The following is a 22,894-nucleotide window of genomic DNA, read 5'->3' as shown; positions in this document are numbered from 1 at the left end:
GGAAAAATGACTGATCAGATTCCAACCACCAGTCACACCATACTCCTTCCCAGCACTGAGTGGATCATCAGTGTCAGGTAAAGGCATCTATGAAGTGTCTGTGGAGACACACATGAACAGCCTGCATTTCTTACCAAATGTAAACACATTAGCCTGTTAGCTCTTTAAGGCTTACTGTCATTGTTTGGAAAAAGAAATAAAATCCTCCCTCTCACCTCAAACGCCACCCAAACTGACAAGACACTATCACCAAATGCAAAGTAATAAGAAAGATTTATACCCAAACCTGGTCAGTCCTTCCATTTCTTGAGACTTGTACACAAACTGCAGAAACCCATTCGGCTTTAAAAAGGTCGATCATTTTGCTCTTCTAGAATTTCATCTCTCTCTGAGTGCTTTCTTTCTCAGTCTCTGTCTTGCTCTCTCTCCCTCCCCTTCTTTCTCTCTCCCTCCCTCTCCCTCTCCCTCTCCCTCTCCCTCTCCCTCTGCGTATGTCTCTCTCCACTTCTCCCGGAGAGTGTTTTATTTCCCTTTTCCTGTTTCTGCTGTTGGATGAAAGCAAAATGCATGATTTAAAGGGATTTTTTTTCCTTTAGGTTAACAGTTGGAAATCTAAAATCTTTCTCTTCCAAATGTCTTTATATGCCAGTCACTCACACACATAACATTTACATAAAGAGGTATACACAAAACCTAGCATCTTGCCTTTTTATAGCAAAAAGAACACAACAATAAAAACTCCTGTACTTCTCTGCACCCCTTCTTATTTCACTGACTAAACTATCAGCACTTACCCTGAGATGTGCCATGAACGCTCTATTCCAAATGTATAGAAGCCAAGCACATCTCAACTGAGAATTCAACAGTTTTACTGTCTTCAAATCCATGCCCCTGCTCCAAACCCCAATACAGACAGTCACTGGCAGCGGTACAACAGTTCTAAATAGCAGACATCTGATTCTTGACATTTAAAAATAACAATATTGGGGAGAAAAGAGAGCCTTTTTTTTAAATTAACTATCGTTTGTGGTGAGCACACAGCACAAGTGACTGTATCACTGGAACTTGTAATGATTTTATGCTGTGGTATATTTCTTTTCAGTCTGTATCAGAAAGACACTAAATACCTATAGATTACTCATTTCTTATACAATCACGGTAGTGTTCTAAACTAAATTTTAAATAGCAGTTCTATCTAGAGACAGTCAGAACTGTGCAAGTGTTTAGACTCTATTATTGGTGAGTATTAATCTAACTTCTGTTCTGTCTTGAATCACACCAGAAACACATCAATCATTCCTTTGTTTGTCAGAGGCTGGTCACATGACACATCATACATTAATACCTGCACACAACAGATACACACACACACACACACACACACACACACACACACACGTGAGGTAAAAGGAATACATTGGCTGTAAATCAGATCAAGTAATGAAATGGGAAGTACATCTCTTCCTATTTCTGAGACATATTAAAAACTGAGACAGAGCTGGGCGTCCTTTTTTCTGTAATATCCCTCCATTTCTGGGCAAATGATTTCATTATTTTATACCTACAGTTGTTTTCTGTAGAAACTGGCGTAGATAATGCTTTGTAAAGTTGTCTCAGCACTTCCTGGCACATGACAGATAGTTGCTGGACGCTCCCTTCTTCCTTTGTTTTGTGTCTGGGGGAGTAAGGATAGGCTCGGTGAAGGGGAAAGCTGGCTCTGAAGGCAGTTGATCATTGTTGATGTGAGATACCGCCATGTTTTCCTTGGGCGAGATACTTAACATATTTTGCTTGATCTGACTTTCTTCAACTGTAAAATTCCTCACAGACTTTAAAATATCAAGTTAGATAACACTGGGAAAACCTGTACTTTTAGTAAGCGTTTATTAAATGAGACATCTAGGCCTCTCAGCTCTTGAAATGGCTCGAATTAGTCCTCTGCCCCTGTGACTTGGAGTTGAAGGGTGTGGGTGGAGGTCAGTTAGTCTCCCAGACCATCACCTCACTGTACCAAGAGGAAAGAGACCTACGCAACTGAAATGGTGGTTCCAGGACATATCACGACTGGTTACCACATCACTCGCCAGTGGCACATAGGAACTAAAACATCTGCTCTTGGAGGCCTGGCGGTAGCCAGCAAGTTAAGTGCACGTGGCTCGAAGCACAAGGACTTGAGCAAGTATCCCGGTTCGAGCCCCCGGCTCCCCACCTGCAGGGGAGTCACTTCACAGGCGGTGAAGCAGGTCTGCAGGTGTCTGTCTTTCTCTCCTCCTCTCTGTCTTCCCTCCTCTCTTCATTTCTCTCTGTCCTGTCCAACATCAACAATGGGAAAAAAAAGATGGCAGCCAGGAGCAGTGGGTTAGTAGTACAGACACTCAGCCCCAACTATAAGATAACGCTGGAGGCAAAAAAAAAAAAAAATCCCCTTTTATGTATTTTTATCTTTTTAAATTTTTACTTACTATTTATTGGATAGAGACAGAGAGAAAATGATAGGAAAGGTGAGAAAGAGAGACATGGGGGGTGGCCTTGGCGGTGTATACCCAGTTAAGCGCACATAGTACTAAGCACAAGGACCAGGGTTCAAGCCCCCAGCTTCCCACCTGCAGGGGGGACGCTTCACAAGTGGTGAAGCAGGTCTGCAGGTGTCTCTCTTTCTCCCTCTCTATATCCCCTTCCTCTCTCAATTTCTCTATGTCCTATCCAATAAAATGGAAAAATGGCCATCAGGAATAGTGGGTTCATAGTGCCGGCACTGAGACTCAGTGATAACCGTGGAGGCAGAGAGAGAAGAGAAGAGAAGAGAGAGGAAGGAGGAGGAGGAGGAGGAGAAGAAGCATTGCTTCACCACTCATAAAGCACCAGGGGCTTGAACCTGGGTCCGTACACATTGCAACATGTGCAGTCTATCTGGTGTGCTGCCGCCCAGCCCTTAGATCAGTCCCTCTGAAAGTTCAAGGCTTTGTCCACTAAACCTCGTGATGCTGAATTTGAACAGACTGTATCTATAGTTTCACTATTAATCGAAAATTAAAAGTTACCTTCTCTCCGTTCCTCTAAACTTGCTTTTCTTTTTTTCCATATCATTTTATCATGGAGAAAGAACAGGTCTACAGGGCAGTGGTTACCCAGGGCCTGTTTCTCATCTTCCCGTGAGAGGCGTCTGAGCACCTTCCCACCTCTGGTCTTCACCATCACGCCGGGGGGAGCCAGTCCAGTCTCTCTTTCCTGCCCCACACCCCTTAGTCCAGAGGCCTTCTTGGCATCAGCACGCCTCGCTCACTCCCAGCGTCATACTTCCGGTTATCCATGGAGGCTGCCAGGGGCTGAGTAAATCTAGCCTCCCAGGGGGAGTTTCCTCAGGATGTAGATCCCCCCTTTTCTTCGAAAGCCTGGGGTCAGCTGGAGAGCAGCAGACTGCAGCGGTTTCCCACTCTTCTCCCACTGCTTGTGAGTAGACACCTTATTTTATATCTTATTATATTTTAGAGAAACCCTTCAACTCCAGTGCACTGGCTGGGAAGAACACATCGTCCTACCTTTAATTTATTTACTTTACCACCACCTATTAAAATATAGATTTTTTTTCTCTTTGAAAGGTCTGCACAGAACAGGAACTTAGTAGATGTGAATATTTATTCAAGAAGCTCAACTGAACTGGCTTAGGTCAGGGTTAGTGATTACTCATCACAGGATAGGAAATATGAAAGAAAAATCTCTCAGTAATCTCAGAGGTAAAAATAAAGGTTCTGGGGGTCAGGTGGTAGCGCAGCGGGTTAAGTGCATGTGGCGCAAAGCGCAAGGACCCAAGGATCCCAGTTCGAGCCCCTGGCTTTCCACCTGCAGGGGAGTCGCTTCACAGGCAGTGAAGCAGGTCTGCAGGTGTCTGTCTTTCTCTCCCATTCTCTGTCTTCCCCTCCTCTCTCCATTTCTCTCTGTTCTATACAACAACGAATGACATCAACAATAATAACCACAACAAGGCTACAAAAAAGGCAACAAATGGGGAAAAAATGGCCTCCAGGAGCAGTGGATTCCTGGTGCAGGCACTGAGCCTCAGCAATAACCCTGGAGAAAAAAAAAAGGTCCTTTGTGTTTCAAAGTTAGACTAGCTATTACTCTGGGAAGGAAACAGGAGTAAGAAAGATGCAAGTATAACTCACTGTAATTAATTTTAATTTTTTAGCTGTGTGACACATAATAGAATGTTTATCTTTCTATAAGCCACAGATATTGCATTAAATAAAACTATCATATAGACAAGTAATTTGAAAATAGTACTTTCAGATCTCTAGGAAATTCAATAATACTATCACACCAAACCCCACATTTGAATCTTCAGACTTCCATTCTCATTTTACCAGGGAACTTTCACGATAATATGTTCACCGTAAGGATGTTAATTTCTTTCTGCTCACTACTTGCATGTCCTTGATTCCAGACCATGGCAGGTAGTTTAGAAAGAGCTATTTTGCCTAAACAGGTCAAAGCTCTACAATTCATTGGTCCGGTGGTTTTTAATCACCTGATATTTTCTAAGTCTCAGCTTCTCTTATATGAAAAGTATTCTTATATCTTGCTTTCAGGATCATGAGGACTAGGTGAAATAGTCACTGCAGAAATGTTTACTACGACATCTGGTACGTGGTTTTTCAATCAATATCGTTCCCTTTTCTTTTTCCTTATCCATTGGCTTTTTATCGCTGCTTGGTCATTTGGCTTCAAAAAGGTATACAGCAAGGAAAGAAAGATGAGTTTGTGTTAAGAAGAAGCTAGGCAGTGAAGCAGCCATAATGGGGGCATGCCACTGCTTATAGAGACTGGCCCCAGGCCCCGTACTCATCTTCAGCGTGACGCTGACTGTCTCATCAGCACTACTTATTAAAGCCCGAGGTTTGTTTTGGGGGCTTGTTTTATTTTACCACCAGTTCTGTTAAGTCTTTATAGATAACTATAAACTACAAATATATAATTTCCAATTATAGGACTGCTAGCCACTACATCCTTTCTCTCTCTGTTTTTTTAAAAATATTTATTCCCTTTTGTTGCCCTTGTTGTTTTATTGTTGTTGTTGTTACTGATGTCATTGTTGTTGGATAGGACAGAGAGAAATGGAGAGAGGAGGGGAAGACAGAGAGGGGGAGAGAAAGACAGACACCTGCAGACCTGCTTCACCGCCTGTGAAGCGACTCCCCTGCAGGTGGGGAGTCGGGCGCTTGAACCGGGATCCTTCTGCCGGTCCTTGCGCTTTGTGCCACGTCTTCTTAACCTGCTGCGCTACTGCCCAACTCTCTTGTTTTTGTTTTTTTGGTAAGAGATAAGAGAGAGTGGAACAGATCACAGACGGAAGCATCCCTCCATATAGTGAAGGCCCATAAGAACCTGGGTCGTGCTCTTGGCATTTCACCAAGTTCTTAAAGATGCAATGCATTTAGCAGCCTTGTACTGAGTTAGAAAATATCGACTTTTGAGGGAAATATGTCATTTCCTTATTATTATTTTTTAAATATTTATTTATTTATTCCCGTTTGTTGCCCTTGTTGTTTTATTGTTGTAGTTACTATTGTTGTTGGATAGGGCAGAGAGAAATGGAGAGAGGAGGGAAAGACAGAGAGGGGGAGAGAAAGATAGACACCTGCAGACCTGCTTCACCGCCTGTGAAGCGACTCCCCTGCAGGTGGGGAGCCGGGGTTCGAACCGGGATCCTTATGCCGGTCCTTGTGCTTTGCACCACCTGCGCTTAACCCACTGTGCTACCGCCCGACTCCCATATAATGTCAGTTTTGAAAGCTATCAACATTCTGAACTCTGGGGTAGGTTCTGGCATGTGTCTGGCCCAGTGAGAGCCAGTCTGGGTTGTTGAAAGGGTTAGGGTTTGGTGAAGTTACGAAGTGTCAGGAGCTTAGATTGAAGGGATGCATACTCAGAACTGAACTCTATGCATTAAAAAGTTTGAGACTTAAAATCCATTTCCCCCCCTCACATATTGATTAAATAGTGATTTATAAGACTATAAGTTAGCAGGAGTGTATATTAACACCATTCCCACCACTCAGAGTCTGTGTCCCCACCTCCACCCCCTCAGTGGAGCTGAAAATCTACCCCCCCCCCCGTTTTTTACTTCGGCGCAATACTCCAAACACAGTCAGTTTCTGCCTTGTGTTTCCCTTTCTGTTCTTCCTTCTCAGCTTCTCTTGTCCATCAGCATTAAAACAAATAGCGCGAGGAGCCAATTAAAAGGGCTAAGGGTGAATCTCTCAGTGAAAGACAGCTTCTCCTTGCTTCTTAAAGATGAGAGCGGGAAATGATCTAATAACATTTTACACCTACTGACATTTTAATTCATATCATTGAGTCTATTAGCCCAGTGTAGACTGGTTAAAAGGATGACAGAGTGAACAAAGACAACGAGACGAGAAGGAGGGAGGGACACACGAGGCCGTTTCTCGGTGGGCTGTGTGGCAAGGCACAGGTGGAACCCAGTGTTTTCAGGCAGGGGAAGTGTACTGGAGTGGGGGACAGGCGGGGAGGCTCGAGGATGCTCTGGGGGGGCAGCCTGTGTGCGTCTGCAGGGCGTGTGGGAGTCCACACTGACACTAATTGTATCTTCCTGTGCTCAGGCTTCCACCTTCTCGCCCTCCTCCTCTCTTGCCCTGCATTTCTGCAGCTGTGCTTGTCAGGTTCCCCGACTGGCTCCCTGTCCGCCTCCTCAGGGCCCAAGGCGTTCTCTGGATTCCCTGTTTGGGGGCTGGAGACTTGGGTGGGATTGTAGGTAGGGCAGGTGATGACGGTGCAGTGCTGAGATGTCACTCGATTTTCCCAGGTTAAGAACTTCAGGCAAAAATCTTATAATGCCAATGATAACAACTGTCACAAATAACTGGCTAAATCGAATTAAACTCTTGAAGATTCAAAAGATCATGTTGACTTTTCTAAAAAGGTAGATTTATTTTAAAAGTTGGTGTAGACTCCTCTTTCCTCTCTTCTCTATCCCATGATCCCTCAGACAAAAGAGAAACACAAAACATTAATAACTCTATGCCTGTATGTAGGCGTGTTTTCCAAAGCACTTTTATAGCTATATAATAGTATCTCAAGATAGCTGAAGTTGGTAGCAGGTGTTTCCTGACAGCAATACTTAACCACAGCAAAGCTAAAGGCTTTTAGGTCCATACAGACAGTTCATAGTAGAGCCACCACTAGGACCAGGAGGATTCCACACAGTTTACAAGTTTCCTAAGCATCTCTCATTTGAAATAATATAAATTTGGGTGTTTTTTTTCTTTGTCTCCAGCGTTATTGTTGGGGCTCGGTGCCTGCACCACAAATCCACCTCTCCTGGCGGATATTTTCCCCCCATTTTTGTTGCCCTTGTTATTATTGTTATTGTTGTTATAGCTGTCGTTGTTGGATAGGACAGAGAGAAGAGGGGAAGACAGAGGGGGAGAGAAAGACAGACACCTGCAGACCTGCTTCACCGCCTGTGAAGCGACTCCCCTGCAGGTGGGGAACCCGGGGCGCGAACCGGGATCCTTACGCCGGTCCTTGTGCTTGGCACTATGTGAGCTTAGTGCACTGCCCTCTGTGCACTGCCCGCCCCCGCAATAATATTCTTTGAAAAGATACTTTATTTGTGTACTTATTATTGGATAGAAACAGAGGGACATTGAGAGGGAAGGGGAGAGAGACAGAGAGACCCCTGCAGTCCTGCGGCACCACTCACAAAGCTTTCCCCCTACAAGTGGGGGAGAGGGAGGCCAGGGGGCTCGAACCGGGATCCTTACACCGGTCCTTGTGTTTGGCACTAAGTGCGCTTAACTCGCTGCACACTGCCCGGCCCCCCAATAATATTCTTTGAAAAAATACTTTATTTATGCAATTATCGTTGGATAGAGACAGAGAGACTTTGAGAGGGAAGGGGAAAATAGAGACACAGAGAGACCCCTGCAGCCCTGAGGGCTTTCCCCCTACAAGTGGGGGGGGGGGGGGCTCGAACCGGGATCCTTACGCCGGTCCTTGTGCTTGGCACTAAGTGCGCTTAACTCGCTGCACACTGCCCGGCCCCCCCCCCCCCAATAATATTCTTTGAAAAGTTACTTTATTTATGCAATTATCATTGGATAGAGACAGAGAGACATTGAGAGGGAAAGGGGAGGCAGACAGAGAGAGCCCTGCAGCCCTGCGGCACCACTCACAAAGCTTTCCCCCTGCAAGTGGGGGGGTTAGGCCGGGGGCTCTCGAACCCTGGTCCCAGCGCACTGCACCGTGCACGCTGAAGCAGCCGCGCCACCGCCCCGCCCCGCTGCGCCCCGGCCCCCCTCGCCCCCTCGCGGGGCAGAGACCCTACCTGCAGGTACTGGCAGGAGCGCTCCTGGTGCCGGGACTCCGCCTTCAGCACGGCCCGGTCCACGGCCACGTCCACCGCGGCCTTCTGGAACACCTCCCGGGCGCGGCTCACCGTGAGCGCCGAGGCCCAGGCGCCCTGCAGCAGGGGCGCGTCCAGGGGCGCGGGCAGGGGGGCGGGCAGGGGCGCGGGCAGGGACGCGGGCAGGGGCGCGCAGGTGGCGCAGGTGGCGCAGGTGGCGCACTGGGCATCGTGGCCGCTCCGCGCCGCCCTGGCCGCCCGCTCGCCCAGGCTGCCGTAGGCCTCCGCGAAGTACTGCGAGGCCGAGCGCCCGGGGCACCTGCCCATCGTCATGGCGCCCGAGGGCCCGTGGTACACGCACAGGTCGCCCGCGTCCAGGTGGTCGTCGGAGCTCCACCAGCCGGGCGAGGCGGGCGAGGCGGGCGAGGCGGGCGAGGCGGGCGAGGCGGGCGCGGGGCCGGGCCGGGGCCGGGGCTCTGCGCGCCGCTGCTCCCTGCTCTTGCCGCGCCCGGTGCCGGAGCCGGCGGCCCGGTCGTCGGGGCTGGCCTTGCCGCCCTTGGCCGGGCCCTCCAGCGAGTGCGACTTGGTGAAGAGCCTCTGCACCGAGTGCACCAGGTGGCGGATGCGGCCCGGGCTGTCTCCGCGCGCCTGCAGGGCGCCGCGCTTGTACTGCAGCGTGTGGAAGCCGTCGCGGCCCGCCGGCAGCTGCCGCTCGAACTGGTCCAGCAGGTTGGCGGGGAGGCGCTGCGCCTTGGCGGCCGGGGCGCGCGGGGCGGGCGGCAGCCGGCACTCGGGCAGCTCCCGGGGCGCCGCGTAGTGTCTGCGCGGGAACGTGCTGCTGCTGCTGCACTCGGCCTGCGGCGGCAGGTGCGGCTCCCCCGGGCTCCGCAGGTAGGTCCCGTCCGCCGCGCAGGCCGCCTCGCAGGCCGCTCCGTGCTGCTGGCCGCGGCCGCCCGGGAAGCCTTTCATCGCTGGGTGGACACCCACCCGGAGGCTAGGTTCCAGACCCGTCCGGGGCCGAGACCTGGGGGCGGGTGAGCAAGAGGGAAGCCGGTTAGCCTGCTTTGTCCTTTGATTTTTTAAAATATTATCTTTATTTATTTATTGGATAGAGACAGCCAGAAATGGAGGGGGGGGGGAGATAGACAGGGAGAGAGACGGAGAGACGCCTGCAGCACCGCTTCACCACTCGCTAAGCTTTCCCCCTGCAGGTGGGGACCTGGGGCTCGAACCCCGGTCCCTGCGCACTGTAATATGTGTGCGCAACCAGGTGCGCCACCATCCAGCCCCTTTTAAATTATTTTAGCCCGTGGCGCAAAGCGCAAGGACTGGCGTAAAGGATCCTGGTACGAGCCCCCGGCTCCCTACTTACAGGGGAGTCGCTTCACAGGCGGTGAAGCAGGTCTGCAGGTGTCTGTCTTTCTCTCCCCCTCTCTGTCTTCCCCTCCTCTCTCCATTTCTCTCTGTCCTATCCAACAACGACATCAATAACAACACGAATAACTATAACAATAAAAAACAAGGGTAACAAAAGGGAATAAACATATAGAAGTATTTTATTATTTATTATTGGACAGAGATGGAGAGAAATTGAGAAGGGAGGGGCAGACAGGGAGAGGACAGAGACGCCCGCAGCCCTGCTTCACCACTCACAGAGCTTTCCCCCTGCAGGTGGGGACCGGGGGCTCGCCGCGGGTCCTTGTGCGCTGTAATATGTGTGCTCAATCAGGTGCGCCACCATCCGGCCCCTTTTAAATTATTTTAGCGCGTCGTGCAAAGCGCAAGGACCGGCATAATGATCCGGGTTTGAGCCCCCGGCTCCCCACCTGCAGGGGCGTCGCTTCACAGGCGGTGAAGCAGGTCTGCAGGTGTCTGTCTTTCTCTCCCCCTCTCTGTCTACCCCCTCCTCTCTCCATTTCTCTCTCTCCTCTCCAACAACGAGTCAATAACAACAATAATAACTACAACAATAAAAAACAAGGGCAACAAAAGGGAATAAACATATAAAAGTATTTTATTATTTATTATTGGACAGAGATGGAGAGAAATTGAGAAGGGAGGGGCAGACAGACAGGGAGGGAGACAGAGAGACACCCGCAGCCCTGTTCCAGCATTTGTGAAGCTTTCCCCCTGCAGGTGGGGATCAGGGGCTTGAACCCAGATCCTTGTGCACTGTAATGAGTGTCTTTAACCAGGTGCGCAACTGCCTGGCTCTTGGTTTTTTATTTTATCAGTGATTTAATATTCACTTACAAAATTACATGTCACCAGAGGAATAATTCCACACTGTTCTCACCACCACAGTTCTGAGTCCCCAGCCCCTCCATTATAAGCCACTGCGGTTCTCCGAAGGTTACAGAGCCGGGCTAACCAGCATCTCTACAACTACCTGTCTACATTTGCACATAGTTAACCCCTGTCCCTCCACATTCACTCTTCTTTTCTTCTCCCGGATATTCATGACCCTATCACCACATCCAAATGTCCCTCCCTTTTTTCTCCTCTCTGTGCGTGTCCTGATGGAGCTGGAGTTCAGAGCCCTCTTATCCTCTTCCTCCTATCACCTCTCCCCCACTGGGAGTAGGGGATCAAAATTCTTTTGGGGGGAGCAGAAGGTGGGAGTTGTGGCTTCTGTCATTGCTTCTCCACTGGACATGAGTGCCGGCAGGTGTAGCCATACCCCCAGCCTGTCTCTGTCTTTCCCTAGTGGGGCAGGAAGCTGGGTAGCCTGTGTATGCACTGGTAAGTGGGTCATTGCTTCTCCTTGCATATGCTATCCGTGAGCATGTCATTTTTCCTAGGGGGAAACAAATAAAAAACAAAGACTAACCAGAACTTCTCCCAAGATTGCAGATGAGGGTGAACTATTACTTCGACAACGATCTGTCCACTTTTGTCCATTTCTTTCCATAGTCTCCCCACCCCTTATATTTATTTATTTGTTTGTTTATTTATTTTAACCAGAGCCCTGCTCAGCTCTGGCTGATGGTGGTGCAGGGGACTGAACCTGGGACTTTGGAAGCTCAGGCATGAGAGTCTCTTTGCACAACCATTATGCTGTCTCCCTTCCCTCCCACCCCACCCGCCGCTGGTGCCATCTTCTCCTCCTTTCCAAATCAGAATTATACTCCTAAAAAAAAAAAGAATTATACTACTGTTATCTTACTGATTTTGTAAATCAATATTAAATTACTAATAAAAATTAAAAAGTAAAAAAAACAAATTCTACTGAATTGAATCATTTAAAAAGGAGAAGGAGAGGGAGTCAGGCAGTAACGCATTGGGTTAAGCGCAGGCGGCGCAAAGTGCAAGAACTGACATAAGGATCCCGGGCTCGAGCCCCCGGCTCCCCACCTGCAGGGAAGTCGCTTCATAAGCGGTGAAGCAGGTCTGCAGGTGTCTGTCTTTCTCTCCCCCTCTCTGTCTTCCCTTTGTCTCTCCATTCTCTCGGTCCTATCCAACAACGCCGACAACAGTAAAACAACAAGGGCAACAAAAGTAAGTAAGTAAATAAATAAATAAATTAAATATTTTTTTAAAGGTAGCAAAAAAAAGGAGGAAGAGAAAGAGGAGGAGGGAGGAAGAAAGCACCATTGTGTACTTAGTTAGAAAACTTTTACCCCCTCTGTTAGGTGGTAGCGCTGGCTGGGGGGAGGCAGTTGGGGTAAAAGCTAGCAGACGTAGAAACAGAGACTGTAAGAATGCCAAACTGGATGACATGAGAGCTTCTCCCCTCCTACTACCACACATACTTCTAGGATTCCAATAATTGCATCTGTCTTTCCCTTGCTTCTTTGGTTTTAGTCCTGTCTGCAGGTTAATTGTCAAGTTAGCACATCTGAAGGGCTCGGTTTCTCTGGGAAGTCTTGCTGACACCTCCTTTCCCACTCTCTTGTAGAGAATTAATTTCCTTTCAACTTCCAGATGATCTATGACACAAACTCAGATCCCATGGAGCTGTCTGTCTGGGACTACACCTCACTTCAGTTCTGTGCAGGTTAGGCAGCCTCTTGGGTCACCTTGACAACCCCACCTGGCCCAGGCAGGTCTCGTAAACACACAGTAAGCACTCCAGTCAGTCGGAGAGAAGTGAATAAAAGAGGCTACTGGCACTTAAGAACTGTAGCAAGGGGTTTCTCTGCCTTATGGCAATGCTTTCCCAGTAGAGTTCCGTGGTAACAATTACAGCACAGACAGTTGCTCCTTCAAATCAGAGTTGAAAAAGTAAGGGGAGACAGACAGGCTGTGATGCGCCTAGCTAAGCGCTCACATCACAGTGTGTAAGGTCCCCACCTGCAGGGGGAAATGCTTCACAAGTGGTGAAGCAAGGCTGCAGGTATCTCTGTCTCTTCCCCTCTCTACCTCCCCCCGTTCTTGATTTCTCTCTATCCTATAATAAATAAATAAATATTTATAAAAGTAATGGTGTGACAAATAAAACAGAGTAGGGGAAACTCTGCCCATATATGTCTGCCATGAGAAAATCAAGACCGTCTTCTCAATAGAGAAGCTGAAACCAGCTCAAATCAGCTACTTTGAACAACATGGTGTCTATTCTTCCTTGGCTAAAGGTTTCTGAGTAAATGTCCACAATTCATACAAAGTAAAACCAATGAAAAGATTCCTGAAAAAAATCACAAGGACTTGGAAGGACTATGCCTTTGGGTTAGCCTAGTCTTAAGAGGAACATAACTCTGGTCTACCTACTTATTCTGAACTCAGGTCACTCCATGTTTTGTTTTTTTTAAATCTTTATTTCTTTATTGGATAGAGGGAAGGTGGTGGCAGAGATGGAGAGAGAGAGACACTCGCAACACTGCTTCATCATCCGCAAAGCTTTCCTCCTGTAGGTGGGGACCAGGGACTCAAACCCAGGGCTCTGCACATTGTAACATGCGCGGTAAGTCAGGCGCAGCACTGTCTGGCACCCACACCACATTTTAATCACAGAGGCTGCTATGCTACCAAGGAAAAATACATCTTTTTAGCTCTGGGTGTTCTTCAGTAGCTGACCAACTTCCTGTTGACAACCAACTGACTTTTTAATGTCTCTTTATATTTTTGTAAACTTTTTTTCTATATGGTTAATGGATTAAAATATAATTGTTGACACATGGATACAAATTCTTACCTCCCTGAGATAGGTGTCTGCAAAACACCCAACTTAGGCTGCTTTCTTTTTTATTATTATTTATTGTTGGATAGAGACAAAGAGAAATTGAGAGACAGAGAGGAAGAGAGACAGAGAGACACCTGCAGCCCTGCTTCACCACCTGTGAGACTTTCCCCCTGCAGGTGGGGTCTGGGGGCCTGAACCCAGGTCTTTGTGCCCTGTGATGTGTGCGTTCAACCAGGGGCGCCACTGCCCACCCCGAGGTCCTTTCTGTCATCATGCATCAGTGCCCTTTCTGTCCTTCTCCAGAGCCCTTTCCTTTGGTTCAACACACCAAACTCAGTCCAAGTTTTACTTTGTATTTTCCTGTTCTATCCTTACTTCTTAAAATTTCACTTATGGATGAAATTCTTCTCATCATGATTTATCTCACTTAATATGATTCCTTTAAGCTCCAAAATGAGGCAACAGAGACGACTAGAACAAAATTCAAACCAAGGGGCACATCAAGCTGAAAAGCTTCTGCACAGCAAAAGGAACCACCATCAAAGACAGAGATGTTCCCTATGGAGGGGGGAGATCTCTACATGCCAAATACTAGAGGGTTAACAGCAAACCTCTATAAAGGACTCACCATATTCAGCAATTAAAAAAAAAAAGCTACCTCATCAAAAAACAGGGAAAGCATATAGGCAGGATTTTTACCTAAGAAGAGCTCCAAAGGAACAACAGATATATGGAAAAAAAAATACACAAAGTCACTGATTATGCAAAGAAAGACAACAACGAGATTTCACTTTACACCTGAGAGAATGTCCTAGATGAGAAAGGACAGTAATGTCACATGTTGGGCAGCATGTGGGGAACAGGAAGCCTTTTACACTGCTGGTAGGGCTGCAAATGGGTTCAAGCTCTGTGGAGACTTCTCGGAACACTGGAGACAGACCTGCCTTCTGGCCTATCTGACGGGATCTGGGTACACCTATGCTCATAGCTGCACAATTCAACAAAGCCCAAACTTAGAATCAACCCAGATGCCCAATAATAGATGAGTCGCTAAGAGAGATATGACGTATGTACATAACAGAATACTACTCAGATCTTAAAACTGACAGATTTTTATTAAAAAAAAGTTTCCTACAAAACCAAATTTGTTTTGGGACAGTGAGATAGCCAAATAATTGTGTAAAAAGAGTTTCATGCCTGAGGATCTGAAGTCCCAGATTCAATTCCCAGGACCATACACCAGAATTGCAAAATATCACAAATATCAATGCAGAGGACTGACAGTGAATTTAAAGAACTATTGAGAGATCAGATTTTGTCTGTTCCATTGGTCATGTCGTGTGTGGAGTTCCTGATAATGTCGAGAATTCCTATTCATGTCTTATGAAGACTTCCTTCTAGTCCGAGTTTCTGATAACTGAATTGAGGAACATCGACGGGAGGTTTTAATCATCAGAATTCTCTGAAATTACTCACGCCACTAAACTATGAACTTCTTGCAGGTGGGAATTCTGTTTTGCCCACCACTGCTCACAAAGCACTTGCCATGTGGTGTGAGCGCTGTAAAATATTTCTATTTATTTTATTTTTTCGATAGAAATTGAGAGGTAGAAACAGAGTGAAACTTCTTTCAATGTAGTAGATACCGGACTTGAACTTGGATCATACACAGATAGGGCAAAGCTATCTAAGTGAGCTATTTAACCAGCTCTGTAAGATATTTTTTAAATGAACTAATGCATAAAAGACAGCTTTTTAAAAGTAGTTTATACTCCCACTGAAGCCACATTCTTGGAGCGGGGAGATGGGTATATGACAAAGGACAAACCAGCGCTCAAGAATGAAGGGACACCTTCCTGGGATGCCAATGACCGGTGGTTTTCAAAGCAAGTCACCAAGCAGGCTGGGAGCACTTCTTTGCCCCCGTTTTCCTCTGAATGCCGACTCTACATAACCCACCAAGGGGATACCCCACCTCTCCAATTTCCATCTGCCTTGAAGATATTCTCTGAAGAGTCTGCGAGGCCTTACGACCACGGGATGACTAGACAGTGGATAACCTACCTGAAGGGGGAAAAAACTGGAAAGAGAGAAAGGAAAGAAGGAATCATGATACCAGGACATCAGGAAGAACCTAGAAGTGAAAACTTGCCAACTAGAGAGAAACTGGTCTGGGAGGTGGTGCAGGAGATAAAGCACTGGACCCTCAAGCCTGAGGTCCTGAGTTCCATCTCCAGTAGCACATGTAGCAGAGTGATGTCTGGTTCTCTCTCTCTCTCTCTCTCTCTCTCACTTTTTTTTCTCTCTCTCCCCCCTCCTATCCCTCTCATAAATAAATAAATAAATAATGTTTTAAAAAAGAAACTAAATTAAAAAAATTTTTTTAAACACAAAACACACGGGGATTGCTTCTTATGTAGTTATGACTCTAAGATGCATTTTAGTAAAGAGTTATAAGATCCTATGTGCCATTTGCCCACTTTCCATCATCACTAACACTTTGTAAACTTGCAGCGCGCTCTTATAATCAGGAATATCGGCACTGATATAGTTAAGAGAAAGTTTGGTTCCAAGCTTTTTGTTCCTCTGTGAAATTCTGTGGTATAGATGTAGAAGTTGTCTGATCCATTTACTGTCTCAGCTACAGTTTTGACTTGCTATAAAGTTACAGAAAAGATTTACCAAAAAGAGTTATATAAAAGGGCTGTAAAATAAGTTTAAAGCAAAACTGTGGCATGAATACATTTGGGTGGAAGTATATAAAACATTATATCTAACTGATTTAGTTGAAGACATTTCGCATTTTAAATGTGGGTTTTATTATTTTAAATATATATTTATTTATTTGATAGAGGCAGAGAGAAATAGAGAGGGAAGTGTGAAATAGAGAAGAGACACCTGCAGTAATGCTTCACCATTTGTGAGGCAAATGAAAGCAAACAGCAATCCAAAAGTATTATAGTCACATAATAATTATTCCTGCAAGAATCTTAGTATACTAGGGCTAGGAGATAGCTTAGTGGTTCTGCAAAAAGACTTTCATGTCTGAAACACCAATGGTTCCAGGTTCAATCCCTAGTTCCACCATAAACCAGAGCTGTAGAGTGCTCTGGTAATAAAAATGAATAATAAAGTAGAAGAATTTCAATATATAAAATAGTATGAAGTGGGCGGAAGAGACAGTACAGTGGTTATGCAGAAGATTTTTTAAAAACTTTAAAAAATATTTAATTATTTATTCCCTTTTGTTGTCCTTGTTTTTCATTGTTGTTGTAGTTATTATTGTTGTTGTTGTTATTGATGTCATTGGAGAGGACAGAGAGAAATGGAGAGAGGAGGGGAAGACAGAGAGGGAGAGAGAAAGACAGACACCTGCAGACCTGCTTCACCACCTGTGAAGCGACTCCCCTGCAGGTGGGGAGCCGGGGCTAGAACCAGGATCCTTACAACAGTCCTTGTGCTTCGCGTCAGGTGCGCTTAACTGGCTGTGCTACTGCCCACCTCCCATGCAAAAGATTTTCATGTTTGAGGCTCCAAAGTCCCAGGTTCAGTCTTCAATACCATCATAAGACAAAGTTGAGAACTACTCTAATTATAACACACACACACACACACACACACACACACACACACACACACAGAGTAATGCTTCAGACTTTCCTTCTAAAGCAGCAGGATCTTGGGCAGATAGGGCAGATATTTTTTGCTAAATGAAATGTGAAACTTGCAGGTGCTGAAGCATGAATTATACATATTTACTTTAAAATGTGCTGGATGATTTGAACCACATATTCATATAGGTTATCTTTTTAAAAAATATCATTTATTCCCTTTTGTTGCCCTTGTTGTTTTATTGTTGTTGTTATTGATGTCATCACTGTTAAATAGGACAGAGAGAAATGGAGAGAGGAGGGGAAGGCAAAGAGGGGGAGAGAAAGACAGGCACCTGCAGACCTGCTTCACCGCCTGTGAAGCGACTCCCCTGCAGGTGGGGAGCTGGGGGCTCAAACCGGGATCCTTTCGCTGGTCCTTGTGCTTTGCGCCACCTGTGCTTAACCTGCTGTGCTACCACCCGACTCCCCATATAGCTTATCTTTATTATGTAAATAGCATTCCATAGAAGATGATATTACCTGAGGACAAGCAGATCAACCCAAAAAAATCTTAAGGTAATTAATGCTGAATTAAGTTAAATTAAGCAACCAAATGACAGTCTTTATACATTAAAATACACTGTGATTTCTACTAAATTTAAAAAAAAAATTTTTATATTTATTTATTCCCTGTTGTTGCCATTGTTGTTTTACTGTTGTAGTTATTGTTGTTGTTACTGATGTCGTTGTTGGATAGGACAAAGAGAAATGGAGAGAGGAGGGAAGACAGAGAAGGGGAGAGAAAGACAGACACCTGCAGGTCTGCTTCACCGCCTGTGAAGTGACTCCCCTGCAAGTGGGGATCCGGGGGCTCGAACCGGGATCCTTCTGCCGGTCCTTGTGCTTTGCGCCACCTGAGCTTAACCCGCTGCGCTACCGCCCGACTCCCTCTACTAAATTTTAAGTGGGTGTTTTCAGCAGAGTGACGTGCTCCTACGTCTTTTTAGAGTGCGATAAATGGATTGCATCAAGAACAGATAGGCTGACTTTCTTCCTTTACCTAATGTTTGTAAGAAGCGGTGGAGTTGCTGATCCTTCCCCCTCTGGTGTGAACAAAGGGAGTAATAGAAAGTGACAATGAGTAATCAGACATTCCTGAGTGGCCAGTCTGCCTTACTAGGACAGGCTCCACAGGTCACGTACCATCCTGGCCCTTTCTATAGAAAATGCTGTGAATTGTCCTACTCTCTTGTATCAAAAAAAATAGAACAACTTGTGCTACAGAGTAAAGGGCCATATTCAGTGGTGTCCTGGTGACAAGAGGCTGAGACAGCCTACGCCCTCGATGGTTACGTAATTGCTGGTGACCTCTACCATTGGAGGCCCTACAGGTTTCTCTTATTTGCTCATCTTCTTTCCTTACTCTTGAATTTCCTTTCAATAACATTCTGTCTTTAAAAAATTTTACTATCTTTATTTATTTATTTTATATTTATTTATTCATTTTCCCTTTTGTTTTTGCCCTTGTTGTTTTATTGTTGTAGTTATTATTGCTGTTATTGATGTCGTCGTTGTTGGATAGGACAGAGAGAAATGGAGAGAGGAGAGGAAGACAGAGAAGGGAGAGAGAAAGACAGACACCTGCAGACCTGCTTCACGCTTGTGAAGCAACTCTCCTGCAGGTGGGGAGCCAGGGGCTCGAACCGGGATCCTTATGCTGGTCCTTGTGCTTTGTGTCACCTGTGCTTAACTGCTGCATTACCATCCGACTCCCTATCTTTATTTATTGGCTAGAGACAGCCAGAAGTTGAGAGGAAAGGGGAGACAGAGAGGGAAAGGGACAGAGAGACACCTACAGCCCTGCTTTACCACTTGCAAAGCTTTCTCCCAGCAGTGGGGGCTGGGGACTCGAATCCGGGTCCTTGAGCACTGTGCCGCACGCTCCACGAGGTGCGCTACTACCCGGCCCCTCAATAAGATTCTTTCCACCACTTTTTTTTATTCTTTTAATAAATGTCTGTAAGTGGCATTCATGGTGGTCATTTGTTCCAGCCTGCAGTGTGACTCACAGCATTGCTGGAACAGCTAATGGAGCATTAATGGAGAGTTTGGAGCTTGCTGTTACATAAAAAAAAATGCATACGGCAAGGTCCTTATGACAAAAGACTTATGACAAAAGACCGTCCATAGAGAGACAGTGAGAGTGGCCAGGTGGGGGCGCACCTGGTTAAGTGCACACACTACAGGGCACAAGGACCCAGGTTTATGCCCCGGTCCCCACCTGCAGGGGGAAAATTTCACGAGTGGTGAAGCAGGGTGGCAGGTGTTTCTCTGTCTTTTTCTCTATCTCCCCCTCTCCTCTCAGTTTCTCTCTTTATCCAATAATAAAAATAAATTATAAAAATTAAAAAGAATTAGAATGAGAAAGAAAGATACCTACAGCACTGCTTCACGACTCATGAAGCATTTCCTATGAAGGTGGAGTTGGGGGCCTGAACTTGTGTCCTTGTGATAGTAACGTGTGTGCTTAACCAAGTATGCTCTCACCCTGTCCCATCCCTGAATTAGATTTTAAGTGGCTGGGAAAGGCTTCTGAAAATGACAGGGAGATTGCTTTTCCTGCCCTTTCCTTCGAGTAATGGAAGGGAGGTCAGGTCCCTCTAAGAGTTACAGTGACTACAGTAATATCATCTCTTCCCCTTCCCCTTCCCCTTCCCCCTCTTCCCCTTCCCCTTCCTCTTCCCCTTCCTCCTCTTCCCCTTCCTCCTCTTCCCCTTCCTCCTCTTCCCCTTCCCCCTCCTCCTCCTCCTCTTCCCCTTCCTCCTCCTCCTCTTCCCCTTCCTCCTCTTCCCCTTCCCCTTCCTCCTCCTCCTCTTCCCCTTCCCCTTCCTCCTCCTCCTCTTCCCCTTCCCCTTCTCCTTCTTCTTCCAAGAATTTATTTATTCATGAGAAAGATAGGCAGAGAGAGAAAGAACCAGACATCACTCTGGTACATGTGCTGCCAGGGACTGAACTCGGGACCTCATGCTTGAGAGTCCAGTGCTTTATCTGCTGCGCCACCTCCCGGACCACATACCATCTCTTCTTGTCTCTACTCATTATGACTTCAAAATTCCTTTTTGTTGTCTTTCTACATTTGATTTTCCTCATCAGACCATCAGCTCTGGTTTTCAGCTTGTGAATTTTGTCGACTGTATTTGCAACAATCAGGAGAGTCCCGGGTAGGTGGCGATTCAGTGAAGCTTTAGTTTCTACACCTGGAGCAGAAGAAGTACTGGACAGATGATGACTACAGCAAGAAGGCAGTTCTCAAGGGAGGTAATTTATTAGGCCCAGGAAAAAACAAAACAAAACACCAAAAGAACAAGCAAACCACAAATGAGAAGACGCTGACAATGAGAAGATAGTCTTGCCGAGCTAGCAAGTCTTCCTTTCATTCTGATCTCCATGCACACCTTTATTTAGAGATGCTGTTCTTCCTTTTCCTGTGCAGGCAAGACAAGAGCCTCTTGAAGCCCCCCCCCCCCCCATACTCTCTCCCCTTCCTCTCTCTTTCTCTCTCTCCCTCTCTTTCTCAGTGAGGACTGAGAGCCAGGCAATTAAGACTTGTTTGAAAAAGGAACCCTAGCCAGGAGAGAATGACTGTGTTTCGGTTTGGGGAGACACAAGAAAGAGGAAATTTCCATGAACTCCTTTCAAGGTCAAGCCTTCTTTTTGGCTTCCCTCCATCTGCTTGGGGCTTGCCCAAGATGGGTGATAACGTTCAACTGGAGAGACAGGATTGTCTCATCGAAGAGTAGAGAGCAGCCCCAGAATGATGATCAGATCTCCAGTACCCCTAAATAGGCACCGGTGACTAATTCTGCCTAATGGGAGATAATTGGAAGTGACATGTGACATTTCTGGAAAAATCCTTCTAAAGGCAAGGACAGACTGTTCTGGGCTTTCTCTAGCTGGAATGCAGGTGTGAGAGCCTGATGAGTAGGTTTACTGTGAAGTACGTCACAGTCTGAGTCTGGGAGCTGCCCCAAATAAAGGACTTGACCACAGCGGAGCATTTTGTTCGCATGTACGTGGAAGGAAGTCTTTTATTTCCTCTGTGCCACTGCTGGTTTTTGTTTGCTTTGTTTTGACACTTACAAGGAACCTATTCTATAGCAGGATGAGTTGCTGGGACTGGATCTTGCAGAAACTGCATAAGCTAGCATGGTACACAACTCTTTACTTAGAGAGTGGTCTTATTTTATGAGAGCAGTTTCAGCCAGACAGCAACATGGGCATACTTGCATTAAATCTTCACTGGCTTGGGAGTCGGGCGGTGCTTTGCGCACATGGCGCAAAGCACAAGGACCAGCGTAAGGATCCCAGTTTGAGCCCCCGGCTCCCCACCTGCAGGGGAGTCGCTTCACAAGTGGTGAAGCAGGTCTGCAGGTGTCTGTCTTTCTCTCCCCCTCTCTGTCTTCCCCTCCTCTCTCCATTTCTCTCTGTCCTATCCAACAATGATGACATCAAGAACAACAACAATAACTACAACAATAAAAAAAAAAGGGGCAACAGAAGGGGATAAATAAATAAATATTAAAAAAAACTTCACTGGCTGTAGTTAGAGAACAGATTTAAGGATGGGGTGGAATAAGGAGATTTAAAATAGGCAATTCTTTCTTGCTTGGCAAGATCACAAGAAAAGATTGAAAAGGAGAAAGGAGCAGCCCTAAAGAGGACACAGACCTCGTGGGCAGTGGAGGCTCCGTGCCCCAGTTCAGCCTGCCTGACTCATCTGTAATTTCTCCAACTCTGTTCTCTCCTTCTGCTTCCCACCACGGTGTGAGCATACCTGGCACCTCCTCTACACAGAACAACATTCTGTGCAATAGGGAAGAGAGCTTTGTAAAACATTTTTTAAATTTTATTTATTTATTTGGTCGAGAGAGAGAAATCAAGAGAGGAGGGGGAAAGAAAGACAGGGAGAGAGAAAGACACTTGAAGCCACGCTTAGCCCTGAAAATGGGGGCCAGGAGGCTTGAACCTTGGCCCTTGTGCATTGTAGTATGTACACTCAACCAGGTGGACCGCCATGCGGGCCCAAAGAGGAAGTCACTCTCAGGGCTTCATTTAAAAAATATATTTTATTTTACATATTACTTATTATTGGATGGAGAAATTGAGAGGAGAGGGGGAGATAAAGAAAGAGACAGACACCTGCAGCCCTGCTTTATCACTTGTAAAAGTCCCCCCCCCCCCCGCAGGTGGGGACCAGGGGCTTGAACCTGGGTCCTTGCACACTGTAATGTGAGTGCTTAACCAGGTGTGCCACCACCTGGCCCAATATAGATGCTTCTTAGTAAATTTTTCTCTCTTTAATAATTCCTAATAGTAAGACGACTGAGAGTTAATAGCTACATAGATGGTTACAAGGCTTATGAATTTAAATTAAAAAAATAAAATAAGGGTGGTCCACCTTAATAAAGTATAAATAATGAAGCCGGGGAGCAAGTTCCCCAGCGGCCCTGCATGACAGCAAGTAAACCCCAAACAACATGAAGGCAGAGTGGTGCTGTGGGCTCTGATTCTACCCCCTCATGAAAAGATGAATCCGTGTCATAGAAACGGGAAAGAATCACCAAGCTTGACGGTAGTTGGAATGTGAGTTGACGAGAGACCCGGTTTGGGGGGTGTCTTCTGGCCTTTTGAGTTTGAGTGCCACTTTCTCAGGCTTCCCCTATTTCAGGATTTTCTTGTTAAGTATACTCAAAATCACACCGCACAATGAGAGCGCCTGTGAATAAGCATAGTCTGAAGCACACCAGCTTTGTTACT

At 46.3% G+C, this 22,894-nt stretch overlaps 1 protein-coding gene across 15 annotated transcripts in view; it reads right to left on the bottom strand.

The window, feature by feature from the left end:
* DLGAP1 (DLG associated protein 1) overlaps window positions 1–22,894 on the bottom strand; it is an 825,909-nt gene that overhangs the window by 313,908 nt on the left and 489,107 nt on the right. For 4 of the 15 annotated variants that reach the window (XM_060200753.1, XM_060200742.1, XM_060200745.1 and 1 more), the window contains exon 1: window positions 795–903. The exons of 2 other annotated variants lie outside the window; for them this stretch is intronic. In XM_060200753.1, the coding sequence (XP_060056736.1) occupies window positions 795–887 (93 nt within the window). In that variant the 5' untranslated portion in view covers window positions 888–903. Of the gene's footprint in view, window positions 1–280; window positions 441–794; window positions 943–22,894 lie in introns of those variants that run through there. 9 more of the 15 variants (XM_060200754.1, XM_060200757.1, XM_060200750.1 and 6 more) reach the window with 7 other exon arrangements.

The sequence above is a fragment of the Erinaceus europaeus genome, chromosome 10, assembly GCF_950295315.1.
Source record: "Erinaceus europaeus chromosome 10, mEriEur2.1, whole genome shotgun sequence".
NCBI lineage: Eukaryota > Metazoa > Chordata > Mammalia > Eulipotyphla > Erinaceidae > Erinaceus > Erinaceus europaeus.
The sequence above is the reverse complement of the archived record's forward strand: the minus strand, read 5'-3'. Positions and strand labels throughout refer to the sequence as shown.